We start from the raw sequence: 19057 nt of genomic DNA on the forward strand, positions 1-19057 counted from the left end.
CATTTAGTAAGTAAATCTGCCAATATATTACTAGTTATTAATCTGTTTGAATATACCAACTCACAATTTATTTAAGAGGTGATTGTCATCCTTTCTCCAAAATAACCTTTTACATTTAACATTATTATTTTTTTACTTGCTATCTCTCTCTCTAGATTTATATACAGTTCAACACAAGTTGGAAAATTGCTATAAACCTTAGATCAATTCTTTGTCAGTATTGGAAGAGTTAAAACCAAATCTACAATAGAACCTTCTTGAGGGTCAACTTATGTGTAACAACATGAATCAGGAAAAGGACTTCTGCCATTTAAAACAACATAGCCAAAGTTTTCACAAAAGTTTAAAGTTCATACCTCCTGTTGGTTAATAACCACATCCTGAACATTTCTTTTTGACAAACTGGCATCAATTTCTCATCACATAGGAAGTCTGACCAAAATTAAGGGACTTCAGTTCTGGCATTAAAGTCACCAATTAGCATAACCACATTTAAATTATTAGTAGCAATTTCAGTTTCATTCCAGATACTACTATATGACTTTGTTCAAAATGTTAAACCTTGTGAATTTGTTGTCCTCCTCTTCTGATTCCAGTATATTGGAAATAAATTATTATGTCTAATAAAACTTTCAAATTTTTCTTGGCTCAAATCAAAATTTATTTATTAATTTAAAAAAATGTTAGACACTATCCCAGTTAGAAAGAGAAATATCAGATATTTTTGTTGTAACGTACTTTCAAATGATCTATCTATTTTTGATTTTTGTTCTACCAGTTCTTCCTCAGAATTTTGTTTAAATTATCATCATCAAAAAAAAAAATCGACTTCAAAATCATTGAAAAATTGAACAGAAATTATATATTCAGTATTTTGAGATGCTTTCTTATTACAGATTTAAAAATGAGAATTTAATTTGACAATAGAAGATATGATATTTAGTCTTTGTATGCAATAATCCAAAAAAATTGGAAATTTTGAATAGTTTTTTTAAACTGACATCGAATAATAATAAATTACAAATGTCAGAGTGTTTCATTTTAATAATAAAACTTCTTAAATAATAAAGTTCTTTTCTATTTTTATGGCTAGCATCCTTAGAAACTTGTAAATCTTTTAAGAAAGTGTTTGTATACAGATTAAGCACTACTCTCTCTTAAGATATCATAAATGAAACTAATATAGTTTAATAAGAATAACAGAGCTTACTTTGGTTTAATATAAAAATTTAACTTTCAGAAATAATAAAGACTTTCACTTAGAATATTTTTCATTAATTTTTTAAACGTAATAATACAATTTACATGAAATTTTAGTTTGATTCTGTTAAAAGTATATTATATTATATTACAATGAATTCTGTTAAATTTATTAATGAAATATAAAATGAACATTTAAGAAATTAATGATTGTTAATTAATTTATATTGTCATTATATATAATAGAACTCCGACCATGGCGGGTGGTTTGTTTTCCATTGATCGTGATTATTTTGAAGAATTGGGAAAATATGACGAAGGAATGGATATCTGGGGTGGAGAAAATTTAGAACTTTCTTTCAGGGTAAATTATTATTATTATTTATTTAAATTTTTCAAAATCAATAGTTATATATACATCTACAAGATAGTTTCAAAAAGTTCCCAGAATTATGCTGGGTTAGTCAATTAAAGGTAATGAAAAAGGGAACATGTAATGCATGTCTTAGCTAAACATGTCAGGAATAGAGAAAAGTGTTCAAAAAAGTCTTGTACTTGCTGCAAAGATGACATCAGTTTCATTCACCTAAGGTCATGTTAATGAGACGTCATGAATGGAGTCTGGCGAGAATGTCTATGGAACAACAACATGCAAATATCAAATTTTGTGTGTTATTGGGGGAAAAATTCTCTGAGACCTTGAATATGCTTCAGGATGCCTATGGTAAATCTGCCATGAAGAGTTCTCAAGTTTGACTGGCACAAACACTTTCATGTGGGATGAGAAAGTATTGCTAATGATTTGCAAAGTGGTTGTCCATCAACATTAATGTCTGACAAGAAAGTATCAGTTGTATATGAGATTGTGAGTTCAAACAGATGGCAGTCAATTGAGCAGATCGCCAAGACAGCAGGAATTTCGATTGGAAGTTGTCATTCCATCCTGCATGATCACATGTTGCCACAAATGCTCATGGCAGACCAATGAGAGACTTGCAAGACATTGTGTGGAAGATCTCATCAAACTGGCTAATAAGAATCCGGAATTTCTTGACATTATCATGGGTGACAAAACCTGGTGTTTCTTGTAAGATCCTCAACCAAAATGACAGTCCATGAAATTTAAGCAGGACAGGAGTAAGAGAAAGGTCATGTTGGAGATCTTCTTTGACTGCTAGGGAATCCTCTAGCAGTCAAAGAAGATCTCCAGTTCATTAAGAATTTATACCTGAGGGTCACACAGTCAACAAGGAGATGTATGTTGACATCCTTCACCATCTTAGAGCAGCCATCTGCCGAAAATGTCCATGCCATTGGGAAATCAACACATGGGTGCTTCTCCATAACAATGCCCATGCTGGTGAAGCAGTATCTGACCAAACATGGAGTGATCACATTGGAGCATTCTCCATACTCTCCAGATCTTGCTTCATGCAATTTTACCTTTTTCCTCAATTGAAAGATGTCATCAAAGGATGCCACTTCAAGAACGTGGATCAGGTTATACATACATCTGCATTGCAGATGCTGTCGCAAGACTGCTTCCAAGAATGTTTTCAGCAGCTATACCAGCATTAGCAAAAGTGTGTGGTTGCCAAAGGACAATACTTCAAAGGACTTGATTTGTCAATGATATACATACTTTTGAGTAATGAACTAATTCTGGGAACTTTTTGAAGCTACCTTGTATGGAAATTATTATTTTTTATTTTGGTTTGTATTCAATGTACAGTACAGTATTTAACTAAATATAATTTTGATACAAAAGTATACAAATAAATTTTTCTCAACTTCTACATAAAATTAATTTTTTTAAGAATTAAAATGAAGCATCTAATAACTAAAAAGTAACAAATAGCAGAATCCCATAGATCAACATACAAATTACAAGGATAATTATTTGAAAATTTTATTGTAATCTTGTACAAATGCATTTTGAATAGCACTATGCCCATTGAAATGCATTTATACAAGATAAAAAATTAAAATTTTAAATTATCCTAATGCTATTAATTAAAACATATGAAACATTACTAATTTTTTTTAAATCCAAATTATAACATACCAGTTTTGGCTTGATCTTTTATCCTTTTTTCTGTTAATTACTTTTATTTGTTATTAATCTTAATATGGATTGAAAATAAGCAGATTTCAAAATATTCCATTCAAAAGGCATAATATTTTGTAATATTAAGGAAGCTCCACAAACAAATCTGATTCCAACAGTTTTTATTGGAGTGAAAACTTCTTAGAAAATTCAATACAGGCAATATACTCTTAGTCATTTCTTTTGTTGATTGGTAATGGTAGATGTATAGCTTGAAAACATTTGTTTTGTTTTAAATGTTTTCACTTCAGAAATAGCACTTTGAATTGATTTAGTACAATAAATCATTACAAGATTTGAGTGACTGTAACAGGTGTAAAACTATAAATTTTATTATAAGATTCTCTTTTGTTGTTATTGTTTTTATTCATATAAATACAATATTATTATTTTTCAGTATTATTCCTATTTCTTGTGATTTGGTTTCATTTTATGGTTAGATACCCTTCCAGTCACTGACCCCTAATAAAGATTTTGAAGCAGTCATGCCCATCCTTTGCATCCCAGTTGCTGCTATGATGGGTATGGGAAAAAATGTCCTCTTACTGTTTATGGGGCAGAAAGAGCAAAAAACTAAAATAAAATCCAGACTTGGGGCTGGTTATAGTCACCAGGCTCTAAATAGTAAGATGACTGCATCCAATAATTCCACGTCATCTTCAAATGAGTGGCAAAGGCTAGCTGTTTCCTTTGGTGAACATATAATATAATGAAATCCTCTGAAAGAATAGTCATTCTAAAGATTGAATCATTTTATCTTGCATGGTATAATAAATGAGAATTTTAATATTAGATGATATATTTCAGATATGGATGTGCGGTGGTACTTTGGAAATTGTGACCTGTTCTCATGTAGGACACGTTTTTCGTAAATCCACTCCATACACATTTCCAGGAGGCACTAGCAACATCGTCAATCACAATAATGCCCGTCTTGCCGAAGTATGGTTAGATGAGTGGAAAGATTTTTATTATGCTATAAATCCAGGTAAATTATGTCTTTAAATTATTTACAAAATCATTTTCTCTGTGTCATTAATGATAAACTTATCCAAAATCTTATAAAAACAGAAACATTATTTTAATTTTATATGCATTTTTAAATAGTCCACCTTGTTGTTATAAGATGAAAATTACATATTTACTTGACCATCATTTAATCTCTAAACTAGTAGTTATTGATCTTTTCTATGGCATGAAACTAAAATAATTTTTCTATGTAATCTACCAATGATTGTCAATGTAACTGTCGGTAGGTTACACAGAAGAATTTGTAACTAGATGGCTGTACAAACAGTTAGCAGTTTATGTCCATGTAACCTTTAGTTATTAAGTTAAAACATTGCAGGTGTTTATGTAATAGTGGCTGAAGGAGAATTTAGTGAGGACCAAAATGCATCCCATGAATAAAATTAGACTTTTATTGATATGATCTTGATTTCCTAATGCCCCAATACAGTTTGATAAGCCTCGTATATCTCCATCAATTGGTAGTTTGAGATAATTATTTAATTCATTATAGGCAAGAAGCTTCACACTAGTACATAACTGCATTTACTTAACAGAAAAGAAAGTACATTAAAAAGAAATCTAATATAATAATTGATGTAACTTGAAAAATTTAAAAACTTCAAATTTTTTATTTTTTGAAAATGTGTTCATTTCCTTTCAGTGTTTTTATTAATTTATTGCTGATTTGGATGTTATAATAAAATACTAGGACATTGCATGACTTTGTCATGTTGTGATAAAATTGAAGCAGAGCAGAAACAATCCCTGCTCCTGTTAAGCACAGAAGAGGCAATTCTTATACACTATTTAACAGACACACACAGGTGAACTTTGCACTTGCCATCACAAAAGAGGTTATCCTTGTACCTGCAGGTCATGGGGGGGACAATTCTTGCACTGGCTAGGTACAGAGAGAGGATTCAAGAACAAAGCAATCGAGGGTGATAGCTTTGTTTTTGTGTTTTGTTTGTTTTTTGTGAAAATTTTCCAGGAACATGTAATACTGTTTTTATTTTTGACCCCTAGGCCCTAAATTCCATTGGGTGCGCTTGTCGCATCAGAGAGCAGAGACATTGTCACTGTAATTAGGGATTGCAATTGCTGGATCCCTCATCCAGCAATCCAGCTGGATCCAGCGCATTTTTCAGCCTGCTGGATCCAGCGCTGCGGATTCGCAAATACTCAATTAACTTTCTAAATAATGGCGCAAAAGTCTACGTTGTTGGCGTTGCTGCTTTGCTACGTGTGCTAACGCTCGACGGCGAGCGTTGACGTTGCCGCTCAGTGCGGCACGTGCTACACCCAGTGCCGTCTTTAGAACGTAAGGATCCCTGGGCCAGAAAAATGCTGGGAGCCCCCATGAAGAAACAGAATCAATACTAGATTACAGACCTAGGGGTTGCTGGTGTAGCTAGCACGGGCCAGACCGGTTACGGATATCGTGCTATCATCCTTTTAACATATCCCAGAAAATCTGTTGACCTTATTTTTTATTGTTTTTTTTTTAGCCAGTGAAATTTTTCACCCTGTACTCAACACTTCACACTATGTGTTGGAGGAGTAATTTCAATCGTATTATTAATGGTTTCTTCATTTCAAGTAACCTATTTGTTTTCTTTGTAACTTTATTACTTTCAGATAATGTAGCCAGGGGGTGTAGCCAGTGCCATCTTTAGGGGAGGGTCTACGGGGCCCTGGGCCCGGGCCCCGTAGGCCCTCCCCTAAAGACGGCACTGGCTACACCCCCTCTCGACACCACACCGCCCACCCTTTTGCCTCTGCTGATCTAATTGCCAGTTGACTTTCCGCTCTCACTAAATAAAGTGTCTTCACGCTAAATAAAATAAGTAATTCCTCTCCTAGTCTCCTATTCCTCGGTGCATAATTCTAATTTACGGTCGGTCAAGACTAATATTTTATAACTTCTACTCTAATTCTATTAAGTAAGAGTTTTTAACTTTTATTCTATAAGTGGTTAGTGGGCTAGGCTAGGCAATTTTATTGTGAAAATTGGTGAGAAACTGAGACTACCTAGTTAGTTAAATAAATTAATGATTATCAGTATCTTATATATGATATGAATGTATGTGATTCATGATTGTGATAATAATAACTAACTACTAGATTACTACTAATTACTTACTCACTATTTTACTAACACGAATAATTAAATTAGTTATAAATAACTACAGACTGATATGTAGAGCCTATATAAGAAAATTGGTAAGACTGTTAGCCACTTAGCCACTGATTATCTGCCCTTACATTAGTATAATATATTAATTTAAATTAATTTGAATTACCTTTGTTATTATTTAACTTAAAGATTGCATTATAATTATAATCTAACTAAACATTTAAAGTTAATTATCTCTATCTGAAGTGTTAAACCGAACCAAAGTTAAGTTTAGTACCTAAATGTGTAAGAAGTTTTACTGATTTATAGTGACCAGTCTAAGTAATAAAAGTTGCTTAAGTATTTTAAAAAATGTTTTATTTCTTAAAAAAAAAACCATAAATTGCTGGATAGATAGATAGATAACACTTTATTGCACCAAAAATACATCTGCGCTGGATCCGCGCTGGATCCAGCTGGAATGATCTTAATCCAGCAAAAATCCAGCTGGATTAAAAACACTGCTGGATTGCAATCCCTAACTGTAATACCTTTGTACATCAAAAATGAAGTCATAGACTCCTGTTTTTAATTTCTTTACTCTGTTATAGATAACAAAGAAAGTATGGCAATTGGTCAAAAAAATAACCTTCCTGGATTTTTACATTTTTGGACTGAGGGAATCTTGAAACGTCAATAAATGCAAAAACATTGAGTTTTTTCTGTATGTATGTTAGTGTGTGTGTGGGGAGCATGATTTTGTTTACCCTCTTTGAAATTTAACTCTTGTGCTTTTGAAAATTTCAGAAATTTTGCAGGAAGGTTTGTGTATTAGAAAGATTCATGCTATTAAATTTTGGTAGTTTAAGGTCGACAGGGTGGAAAGGTAAAGAATGGTTGTGTGTCATATCTCAAGTAGGGTCAGACTTAATGACAATTTTATTTGTTGTTATAGAGTCACCATACATCCATGTTGGGTATGTCTGTACTTCCAACTGATTGCACAGTTCATAGTTAAATCATAACCATTTAGATTTAAATCTGACAAAAGGTGCTAAATTTTTGATAATTGTTATTGCATTTGTTGGAAACATGGCAACATTCTATAAGTAAATGTAACAGTTCTGTTGCTTAGAGAACACGTGCACATTCATAACGCCTTGCTGTCTGAGTACTTCTAATGCTAATCTGCCTGTATTTTTTTAAATTGGAGGATGGCCTTTAGAGTAGGCCGAAAATGTTAGTTTTTTTTCAATAAAACTATCTTGCAACACAAAAGGTATAGTGTGATAAATTAATTATTTGCTGAGCACATTCTGTTTATTAAATCTGCCTGTATTTTACCTTCAACTGTTATGGTAACCTAGTTATTAGCATTTACAATTTATTAATTTTGAGAGTAGGGATGGATTTTATAACTTTTTGCCATAATTAAAAATCAACAACAACACAAAACACCAGAATGTGTTTAAAAAATTGTACTCCTAGAACCTATATCTGGTGTGACGAAAAAAAATGAAAGGGTTCACCACAAACGTTTTTGAACTGCTGAGTTCTTCCTCTGGTGTAAAACGGAGTTTCTGATGGGGTGGAGCAATCGGTTAATGAAATATGAGAAAAAAAATTCAAAAGTGTAACATGAGTTGCACATGCGTAATCGTAGGGCTACCAGATCTTAACAATTAAAGTTCAGAGTCCATCAACGCCTGCCAGGCTACAGACAAAACTAACTCATCTTTAAAATTGTTTCACATGTCGTCAAGAGTTGATTTATAAATGTGAATGGCCTCAAGCTATTTTAGGTGTTCCATGTGTGACGTAGTGCAGACTAGCTTCGCCTGATTAAAGGCCGCCATGATGTCAGGATCGGAGGCGTAAGTGGCAAGGGCGGTGGAGTTTCTCTTATGTTGAATGTCCACTATGTGCTCCTGCAGTGTGACCTCCAAGGAGCGTTTGGTCGATCTGATGTAAATGAAGTCTCTATCAAATCTGTTGTCTCTAATGGGGATACTGTAGACGCTTAGTAGTCTGTTCCAGTTGGGGGGGTCTTTTCCATTGCGGAGGATGTCAAACATAGTGGGACATCTCCTGTATGTGATCTAAATTCAGTGTTTCTTGGCGATCTTGGTGTAAAGCATTTTAATGTACAGATTGAATGTGATAGGGACTCATTGACAACTGTCCTGACGGGGTTCAACATCCGATATCACTTTGTTCCACGTGTGTTAAACAACCTTATATCTGAGAAACAAAGTCATGGACCCTCTTTTCTTTAATTGCATTTTTGGATTCTGCACCACAGTTAATGGAAAATGGCAAAGTTTAATCAAAATCTATCAAACAGATTTTAAGAATGAACACAATTCTGTAAGCCTCATAGAAGAAGCTTCGCTAACGCTTCACTACAATTATATTACATAAATATTATGTTATGGAAATTAATTTATTGGGTTGATTGGAAAGTAATTTCGTTTTTTCCATAGAAAAATAAACGCAATATTCTTATAATAAATAAATATTTTATTGAATTATATTTTGACCATTTGGTCAAATACTTGTTGTCATTGTTTCTGGTGGTAGCATGATTTCACATTCATAAAAATTTTTATTGTTGTTTACAAAAAACTGATTCAGTGATTTTTGACATTGTCATTTCAAGTAAATGTCTTACAGTTAAAAAAAATTTGTATAGACCGGAACAAGTAATAATCCGAGTGTGCCCGATCTGGCGAATATGGTTGGTATGATAACACATCCCATCTAAGCTATAACAGTTTCTGACGAGTTACCAAACTTGTGTGAAATTTGGCATTATCATGGTAAAACACTACACTTTGTTTGTTGATCAATTCTGGCCTTTCTGTTTGATGATATTACCCAAGTTGTTTACTTGATGGCAGTACATTTCGATTCGATTGTTAAATTGTCTGGTAAAAGCTCAAAAAAAATTTATTTAAAATCCAACCATAGAGAGCATCTCTCGTTAATAACATGTGGAACCCATATATCGAGCTTTCCATATTTCTTGAAACGAAACCAATTCATTTCAAGAAATAATAAACTGTTCAGTTTAACAAATTTAATCTCTTAGTGATTTCACGTGTTGTTATATGGCAGATTGCTTCAATCAGTACCTTTATTTTGTTTTCATTGGCTTCAAATGGGCATCCAGAATGTGGTGTATCTTTGATATTAAAATTGCCAGAACGCAATTTTGTAAACCAGTTTTGGCACTGTCTTTCTCTCAACACATCTTCTCCAAACGTGTACCACAATTTTTTTCTTATTTGAACGGCATTTTGATTTTTTAGTTATAAAAAAGCAAAATATGCCGAAAATGATGCTTTCGATTTTCCGTATTTGATGGGTCACCGAAAAAAAAAAACAATTGTATAGAATCAAACAAAATTTCTTACAAATAAGCCTTAAAATGTCAACTGTCGAAGTATATAATGAAAATGTGGTTTAAAATAAAATTGGCTGGTAAAAATACATGTGATTCCTCTAGTAATAAAAAAACGAAATTACTTTCCATATAATGAAAATGTGGTTTAAAATAAAATTGGCTGGTAAAAATACATCTGATTCCTCTAGTAATAAAAAAACGAAATTACTTTCCAAACAACCCAATAAATCAATAAAAAAAGAAAATTAATATGAAAGTCAGTGAGTATTAATATCATATTTAACATTTATCATAATCTGTTATCTTTGCACATATATAAACATCTCTCAAAATCAATTCATTAGTATAAAGCCAAATCAATATGGAAGTTGGTTTGACTTTATACTAATGAAACAGCTTTTGAGAAATGTTTAAATATGTGTTTATGTATATACTATGCTGGGATATGCAATGGCTTGTTGAAAATTGTGTGAGAATTTACAGACGAAGGCACTTGATGTGGCCCTAAGTTATAACCATCATCAGTTTATTTATGGTACTATCATAGTTAAATATACCTGGAAGAGGAGATATGACTGGAGGTCTAGTTAGCATAATTGGCAACACATCCACACAGCAAGTGGGATTTGTGGGTTCAAGTCCCACTCCAGGTTGGTTTCTTTTCTTCCAGAATATTCTAAAATTATTTAATTAAATTATAATATGAGATAGCACCTAACACCTCTCTTCAGGACAAATGATTAGTAATCAAAATTATAATTGCTGGAAAATTCAGCAGTTGGTTTGGCTCTGTTATCTTTGCATTCAAAATTGTTAAAATCTTTCATTTTAAAATGAATTGTCAAATTGGTTTTTCTTTAAAAATGACAATCCTTTTAAAACTGAAAATTGATTGTGAATCCACATATAGACCCTTCTTTGTATTTATAAGAATACAGTATAGAGTAAGATTACTCATTCTTCAAGTTTTGAACACTTTTTTATGAACACACATCTCTGTAACAAACATTGCAGGAAATGCTTCTGCCACATCCGTCAAATGTACATGATGACTGTAGCATGTTACAGTGAGTTTTCTGATGAACAATGGTAATTATAATAACTTTGTTTTATTGTCAGATCATTTATTTAAAAATATAATCTCTCTCACTCTCTTTTGTCTACTTTTCTGTACATTGAGTCATTTACATTGAAAAGATGGATTAGACTATGAATTAGATAAAAGTTTATTAATAATAAATAAACTGTACTATTATCTAATGTTCTTATTGATTTGTTTTATGAAACCATGTCTTGTTCTATAATTTAGACTTGATAAACACTATTGTTGTGTGTTTTTTCTTCAAAGACACTTGGTAAGTTTTCTATCAGATATCTTTATTCATTCTCGTTGATACAGTACTCTGTCTGTACACGTTTCGGGCCCTGCCCCTCGTCAGTCAACTGTTGATTATCTTTTTTTAAAAAAAATGTAAAATCTTGTTAACTGTATACATTACGGTTGTAAGAAGTTCATCGACTATAAAAAGTGCATTATAACTTTAAAAGTTCGCTGTAAGACATAAAAATATATTGCAAATATAAAAGATTTTTAAAACTGTTTCTGCCCCCTTTTTCCTTTCCACCCCTTTTTTGACGTTTACGTTGGTACGGCTATGTTGCCACGTATGGCGTTTGCCGCCTTGTGGTCGTTTACCAAAACGTTTTTGCAGGCTCATTTTTTCCAAAGAAATTGTTTTTTCCCCAAAATATTTTAATTTATAATATATTAAGCCAGTTGTCGTTTATTTTAAGGCTTAGGTTTTTATTTATATTGTCTTTACTTTTTATAATTTCTATGGTTTCTTTAAACTTCCGGTTGTACGTTAATTTTTCTTTATGCAGTATTTTGACGTTATCTTTGTCTATGTTGCAGTTATTTAGAGTACAATGTTCGTAAAATGCAGAATTTATTCTATTGTATTTTAGGTCTGCTATATGTTCTTTCAGTCTAATTTTTACTTTTCTTTTTGTTTCTCCTATGTAATATTTTTTATTTTTGCAGGTACACGGAATTTTATATACTGCACTTTGAGCTTCGGTCGGTATTTGTTGGTTTTTTAACGGGTTCGAGGTTAACAGCTTGCTCTCCATTTTTTGATATGTTGGTGCTAATTTGTAGTTTATTCTTTTTATTTCTGTATTGATTTGTTCATATAGGCCTTTGATATAAGGAAATTTAATATATTTTGTTTTAGTTACTTGTTTATTTTGGTTTAGCGTTTGTGGGTTATTAAGTCTGGTTTCCCATCGGTTTAACAGTCTTTGCGGGAATCCTGCTAGGAGAAATTTCGTTCTTAATTCCATGAGGTCTTCATATATGTGTACTTCTTGGCTTGTCCGGTTTTTTATTTTGTCATATTCCATTTTATATATATTGTACTTGACGTATAACGGCATTTTTGAGTGGTATCTAATTGTTTCTTGGTTAGAACTCGGTTTTTTGAATATTCTATATTCTAGATGTTGTTTTAGTCTTGTTATTGTAATATCTAGGTAATTTATTGTTTGTCTTGTTATATCTTCGTTTTCTATTTTAAATTTTATTGCGTTGTGTATATCATTTACTTGCTTGTTAATTTCTTCTATATTAATTTCTGTTTCATTGTATATTATTAAAATGTCGTCAACGTATCTTTTGTAAAATTTTACGCCTGGTATATTATATATTATGTTATCAATATCTATCATAATCAGTTTGGCAAGTTTTGGGCCGATCACCGATCCCATGCTTATTCCTTCTGTTTGGGTATAGTATTCTTCGTTGGTTTCGAAGTAGTTACTTCTATACGTGAATTCTATTAAGTCTATTATTTCTTTGTTGACATTTAAATTATTAAGCTTTTCTTCTATTATGTCCCAAGTTATTGATGGATACATATCAACTATGTCTAGGCTAGCCATTCTGTACTTGTCTTCTATATCTATTTTATTTAGTTCCTGTATAAGTTCGTCTGCGTTTTTAATTGCAAGTTGTGAGTTATGGTATTTTTTAAGCTTTTGTTTTAGAAATTTTTCTAGGTTGTATAAGGTTGAATATTTAAAATCTATTATTGGTCTTACTTTTTCGCCTATCTTATGCGTTTTAAGTTTTATATTTAGTTTTGGTATACGGTTATTTTCTTCGTTTAGTATAAACCATTTTTCTGTTTTAGTAATTTCGTTAAGTTTTTCTAGTTTATTAATTCTTTTCTTAAGCTCTGAATATATTACTTCTATAGGATTTATAGGTAGCTTTTTAAATTTATGATTTGTTACAATTTCTTGTTTTTTATTTTTTATCCATTCTTGAGTAACTATTACTATTTGTTTTGATTTATCAGCTTTAATAATTTCTAATGTATTATCTCTTAGGAAGTTGTTTAAGTTCTGAATTTGGGTTTTATATTGAAAGTAACTAGGATCTTTTATTATTGTTTTGTTTCCTTCTTTAGTTATATATGTTCTGATTTTATTACTTAGTTTAGTTTTCATTATAGTTGATTCTACTTCAGGTAGATTGTTACACATTTTATCTAGATTCGGTATTATGTTTAGAACGTCCCATTTGTTGGGACCGTTGAAGTCTAATCCTTTATGTAATATCTCTTTGATGTCTATTGGAATGTTTATTCCAGTTTTATTTAATATAAGTGTTTCTTTCCAACTTGCGAGTTGTATTTTAGTTGGGTATTGAAATTTTTTAATTAATTTTTTATATTTATTGTCTTCGTATTGCTGGTTATATTTTGTTAGTTCTTTAGTTATAATGCACTTTTTATAGTCGATGAACTTCTTACAACCGTAATGTATACAGTTAACAAGATTTTACATTTTTTTTAAAAAAAGATAATCAACAGTTGACTGACGAGGGGCAGGGCCCGAAACGTGTACAGACAGAGTACTGTATCAACGAGAATGAATAAAGATATCTGATAGAAAACTTGCCAAGTGTCTTTGAAGAAAAAACACACAACATTAGTGTTTATCAAGTCTAATGTTCTTATATCATTATTAAAAGTTTATTGTTTTTAAAGGTTAAACATCTTTCATTACTTATTACTTAAGATCCATTCCTAGGGGATGTTCATTCACTCTTATTTGTAAAATCCAAAGTGCCTGTAATTACCACAACCAACGATAAACGTACTAAAAAATATTAAGGTATTTAACCTTTGTTTAAAGATTTCTTAAATTATTCATAACATTATCTTGTTGATGAAATTTTCAGTGCAGAATCTTAAAATATCTAGTATTTATTCTTGAGAAACACAAAGTACACTGATGATAAACAATTTATAATGTCAATTGTTCTTAATATATAATTGGTAGAGAGTTCTACTTTACAAAGTTTTTTTGACATCAATAACATAGCTATCGTTTTTTCATCTCTATTTTCATGTGATTAGTTTTATTTTAGTTTGAATGCCTATTATAAAGTAGTCAGTAATATCAAAGTATGTACTGTACTTATAAATTTGATTCTTGGGTTTATTGTAAGTATTCTTCATCAAATGTAAATAATTGTAATTTTATTGGATAGTTTATATTGATTCATTATTAAGTAAAATTGTTAATAACAAAAAGTTTAATCAGTTTACTGTTAAAGAAATGTTTAAACTTTTTAAGTAAATTAAATCATCCTCAAACAATTATTGAAATTGGCTTGAATTTTTCTGTTAAAAAAAGAAAAAATTTGCATTGTTAGAAATTCAGTAAATAGTTGTGTGTTTTAACAATCATAAGAATAATATATTAATTGATTATAATAAAATTTAAATGAAATCATTTTAGGAGCCAAACAAGCAGTGGTAGGAGATGTGACTCCACGGAAGTCTCTGAGACAACGTTTACATTGCAAGAGTTTCCGCTGGTATCTAGAAAACATTTATCCGGAATCGCAAATGCCACTTGATTACCATTACTTGGGAGAAGTAAGAATTTCTTTCTTAAATTTGAGTTTTGAACCATCAAGTAATAATATTTGAGCTTATAATATATTGAGGCATTACTAATTATAAATTTCAGATAAAAAATGCAGATTCTAAGAATTGCTTAGATACTTATGGTCGTAAAAGTGGTGAAAATGTTGCAATGGGAGCATGCCATGGCTTAGGAGGAAACCAGGTTATTTTTAGTTACATCTCTAACGATTTTTTTATTAATGTATAATAATAAGATATAATAAAATTACATAATTTAGGTCTTTGCGTACACCAAGAGGCAACAGATTATGTCTGATGATAACTGCTTAGATGCTGCTTCATCAAAAGGACCCGTGAAACTCATAAGGTGTCATGGCATGGGAGGAAATCAAATGTGGAACTATGATCAAACGGTAGGATATTTTTGAACTTTAATCTTTTATGGTTCAAATAAATTTTTGTTTCTCACAACCTAGACCATTGGTGTCCAAACTAGGCCACCAGGCCAAATCTAGTCTGTAAACATATTTGACACATTGTTTATAAATGATATCTATGACTTATGCACAATTTGACCCACTAATCAAAAAGTTTGGACACCAATATAAGGTATACATTGACATAACTGGTCACCATTATAACAGCCTCCTCAGAAGTCTGACACAATATACACAAACACAATACCAGAAAGCAAGAGAGAGGTCATATGATCTCTACACAAGTATCATACTATTACTATGTCAGTAATGACTTAGATACGGTCATAAAAGTGGTGAGAATGTTGAAATGGGAGCATGCCATGGCTTAAGAGGAAACAAGGTTATTTTTAGTTACATCTATTATTATTATTATTATTATACATTAATAAAAAAAAAAAGTCATTAGATATAATAAAATTACATAATTTAGGTCTTTGCTTACACCAAGAGGCAACAGATTATGTCTGATGATAACTGCTTAGATGCTGCTTCATCAATAGAATACATATATTCAAATCATGCTGAATTTGAATATATATATACTATTTTTGGAACACCGATGTTGCAATTCTCTGGTTAAACCTGAGGATGGTCTACAGAATAGGCCAAAAATGTTAATTTTATTGAAAACTATCTCGGCAACATAAAAGGTGTTATGATAATCTAATTATTTGCTGAGCATGTTCTGTTTAATAGACATTAAACAATGTGTTTTTGTCATTACTAAGTCATTTATTATGAAGATTAAGAAGTAATGCTAGCAGGTTAATTGCTTTTCTTTGTATTGCCCTTATGTGCCTTATACTTGCTGAGATACTATGAGTGCTTTATAGGATGGTCATCATAGGAATTTATATACAGATAAGTCAAAGTTTATCTATTGTATTACATAAATCTTTTAAAAGAAATTTTGTGTTTGCTTTTAAGAGAAAATTAAAGTCAAATGGTTTAGAGCAGGGGTGTCCAACCTTTGTTTCTCTGGGCCACAATATACTTGTGGCCCAATCTTTAAATATAAAAGTATATTTAAGGAGGATTAGCATGTCTAGATTATAGTAATAAATTTTAAAACTTTATCACAAAAAAGGATATTTTTAAAAAATTACTTCTACAGACACTTTTTAATTTTTACTTAGAAATACATGAATTCATTTATTATAAAGAAAACAAACAAAAATTTATTTAAAAAACACAAATATTTGTTTTATTAAATGTTAATTAATAAAAAAAACATTTTAAAACATTTTACAGTGCATTTTTATTCAACTAATATCTTTATAAATAATATGTAGCCCAAAAAGTAGCCAATGCACCAAATGATATTTTTTATGCCAAACTAAATAAAGGGTAGCTAAATCTTGTAACACTGGAAGGAATATTAAATAAAGCTAGAGTTGGGACTCAAAGGAGAGAAAGGCCAAAAGATAAAGAAGTGAGAAAGATTGGAAAATTAAAGGTCAATACTTGCATAACAGAAGGTCTATTTAACCTTTCTCACTACTTTTTATCTTTTGGCCTTTCTCTCCTTCCCCGAATTTGGGTCTATAATCCTATGAGTCACAACTCCAGCTTTATTTAGTAATCCTTCTTCATTCATACATTTCCAAGTATTTGAAAATATTTCTTTTCCACTCAAAAATAAAATGTGTATAAAGGTCTATGGCTTTGTGAAACTTCTTTTTTGAGGTTTATGCTGTTGAAATGTGTAAACAAAACTGACAAATTTTTTTATTTGTTTATTGGGCCACATGTGGCCCATGGGCTTGGGTACCCCTGGTTTAGAGTATGAATAAGACAATGCTGTAAGTTTACAAAAAAAAAAAAAAAATACAAAAACACTAAACATTTTCTGGCTCCTCAAGCATTTTGAATCTTTGTACAATGAAATGTTTTTAGAATATTTTCAATTCCATTCTTAGATCTTCTTGATATAAGAAATTAATATTTAATTACATTCTTTTAAATTTAATACACATTAACATTTTAATTGGTCTCAAACTTGGATTAAAAGAGAAGGTTGGCAAAGGGTATTGCATCCAACCATAAATGAAAGTAAATTAGAAAAAATTTTTTCTACCCCCACAGAAACTGGTACCAATACAGTATAACATCGATTATCCGAATCAATTGGTGACGTTCGGATAATTGATTATGTATAAAAAAATATATTTTTCTATCCCATGTTGAAATTTTTCTCTGTTGCTTTGTGTTGAATTTTTGTCGATGTTAAGCCTGACATAAATTTTTTAAAATAATAATTGTGGCTATTGTATCGTTAAAAATGATCATTATTTTGCACAAACAAAAAAAAATTATTTTGTTTTTATATTTTTCAATATATTTGTTTTGGAAATCTAGTATCAAAAACATTCCGATTCAGCACGACACACATCCCAACACAGTCCTGAGAAAAACACCACACAAACCGACCAAAGCTCACCACTCACGATCAGTGCCATCTTTAGAAAGTAAGGGGCCCTGGCCAGAAGAATGCTAGGGGTCCCCCATGAAGAAACTGAATCAATACTAGATTACAGACCTAGGAGTCGCTGGTGTAGCTAGCACAGGCAAGACCGGTTACGGATATTGTGCTATCACCCTTTTAACATATCCCAGAAAATCTGTTGACCCCCCTTTTTTTAGCCAGTGAGATTTTTCACCCTCTACTCAACACTTCACACTATGTGTTGGAGGAATAATTTCAATTGTATTATTAATGGTTTCTTCATTTCAAGTAACCTATTTGTTTTCTTTGTAACTTTATTACTTTTGGATTCAGAGGCCCCTACGACCTCGGGGCCCCATAGGCCCTCCCCTAAAGACGGCACTGCTCGTGATGGGAAAAAAAGCCTTGTTCGAATACTGGCGTGTCCTTAAGTACCCTTTTATGGTTGTGCCAATGCTGCCAGCTAAAACACACACGCCAACAAAAGTAATATTGGAGTAGCCCAAAACATAGCCAAATATTGCATGCAGTGCCACAGCACTTTCAGAAATTTAAATTTGCCTACCGGAAAGCTTTCAGTTGATCGACGTTTGGATAATCGACGCTCTACTGTAACGCCAAAGAGAAAGAGAAGGAAAAGGAAAAAATTCTAGTACTGAACAAGAATTTAGTTGTAAAATGTGTATTGAGTAAAGGCTATTCAGTTTGCCGAGCAGTAGAAACGTGTTAGGTAGTGTGACCAAACGTTCCTAATTTTGCCTGTTTATTATTATTTGATTCTACAATCAATTTTTGAATAGAGAAATTTTATTAACACACCAATATAATATTTATTTATTGATCTATAAATTGGTAATAAATTTTAAAAAATACCAAAATTTAGCTTTAGACCCATTTTTCACTGATGCGAAAATTGGCCCCAGTTGAAACGTAAATATTATAGTCAGCCTATGTTAGGTCATAATCAAGGTACCCACCTGACTTTAGTATACAGGAGAGATATTCACCCCTTTGTCACAATTAGTAGGACATTTTCAAAAATGTGAGGGTAATATTCAAATTATATCAAGAAACTTGTAAGAACGTTGAATCATTACATCCTTGTGCAAGTCAAAGATTAATACCCTGTATATACTACTGTAATAAAAAAAAAATATCAGGAATGGCTCATTTAAACTGCATGTGTCCTCTTGGACACATGCATTTTTTTTTTACTTTCAACATCTAGCAGCAATCCTTATGTCATAGTCTTTTTTGTTTGTAAAGAATTTTTGTGCCAAACAAGTGATTTTTCAAAATGTCAAGTATAATTGAGAGAAGAACATGCATTAAATTTTGTTTTTGCAACA

General features: G+C 31.4%; 1 protein-coding gene across 2 annotated transcripts in view; it reads left to right on the forward strand.

Moving 5' to 3' along the window:
* Window positions 1-19057, forward strand: part of Pgant5 (polypeptide N-acetylgalactosaminyltransferase 5) — an 84977-nt gene that overhangs the window by 62943 nt on the left and 2977 nt on the right. For both annotated transcript variants that reach the window (XM_067280192.1, XM_067280193.1), the window contains exons 8-12: window positions 1447-1564; window positions 4115-4295; window positions 14653-14792; window positions 14887-14985; window positions 15062-15196. In XM_067280192.1, coding sequence (XP_067136293.1) covers window positions 1447-1564; window positions 4115-4295; window positions 14653-14792; window positions 14887-14985; window positions 15062-15196 — 673 coding nt within the window. The remainder of the gene's footprint in view (window positions 1-1446; window positions 1565-4114; window positions 4296-14652; window positions 14793-14886; window positions 14986-15061; window positions 15197-19057) is intronic.

The sequence above is a fragment of the Centruroides vittatus genome, unplaced genomic scaffold, assembly GCF_030686945.1.
Source record: "Centruroides vittatus isolate TY-2023 unplaced genomic scaffold, ASM3068694v2 contig_882, whole genome shotgun sequence".
NCBI lineage: Eukaryota > Metazoa > Arthropoda > Arachnida > Scorpiones > Buthidae > Centruroides > Centruroides vittatus.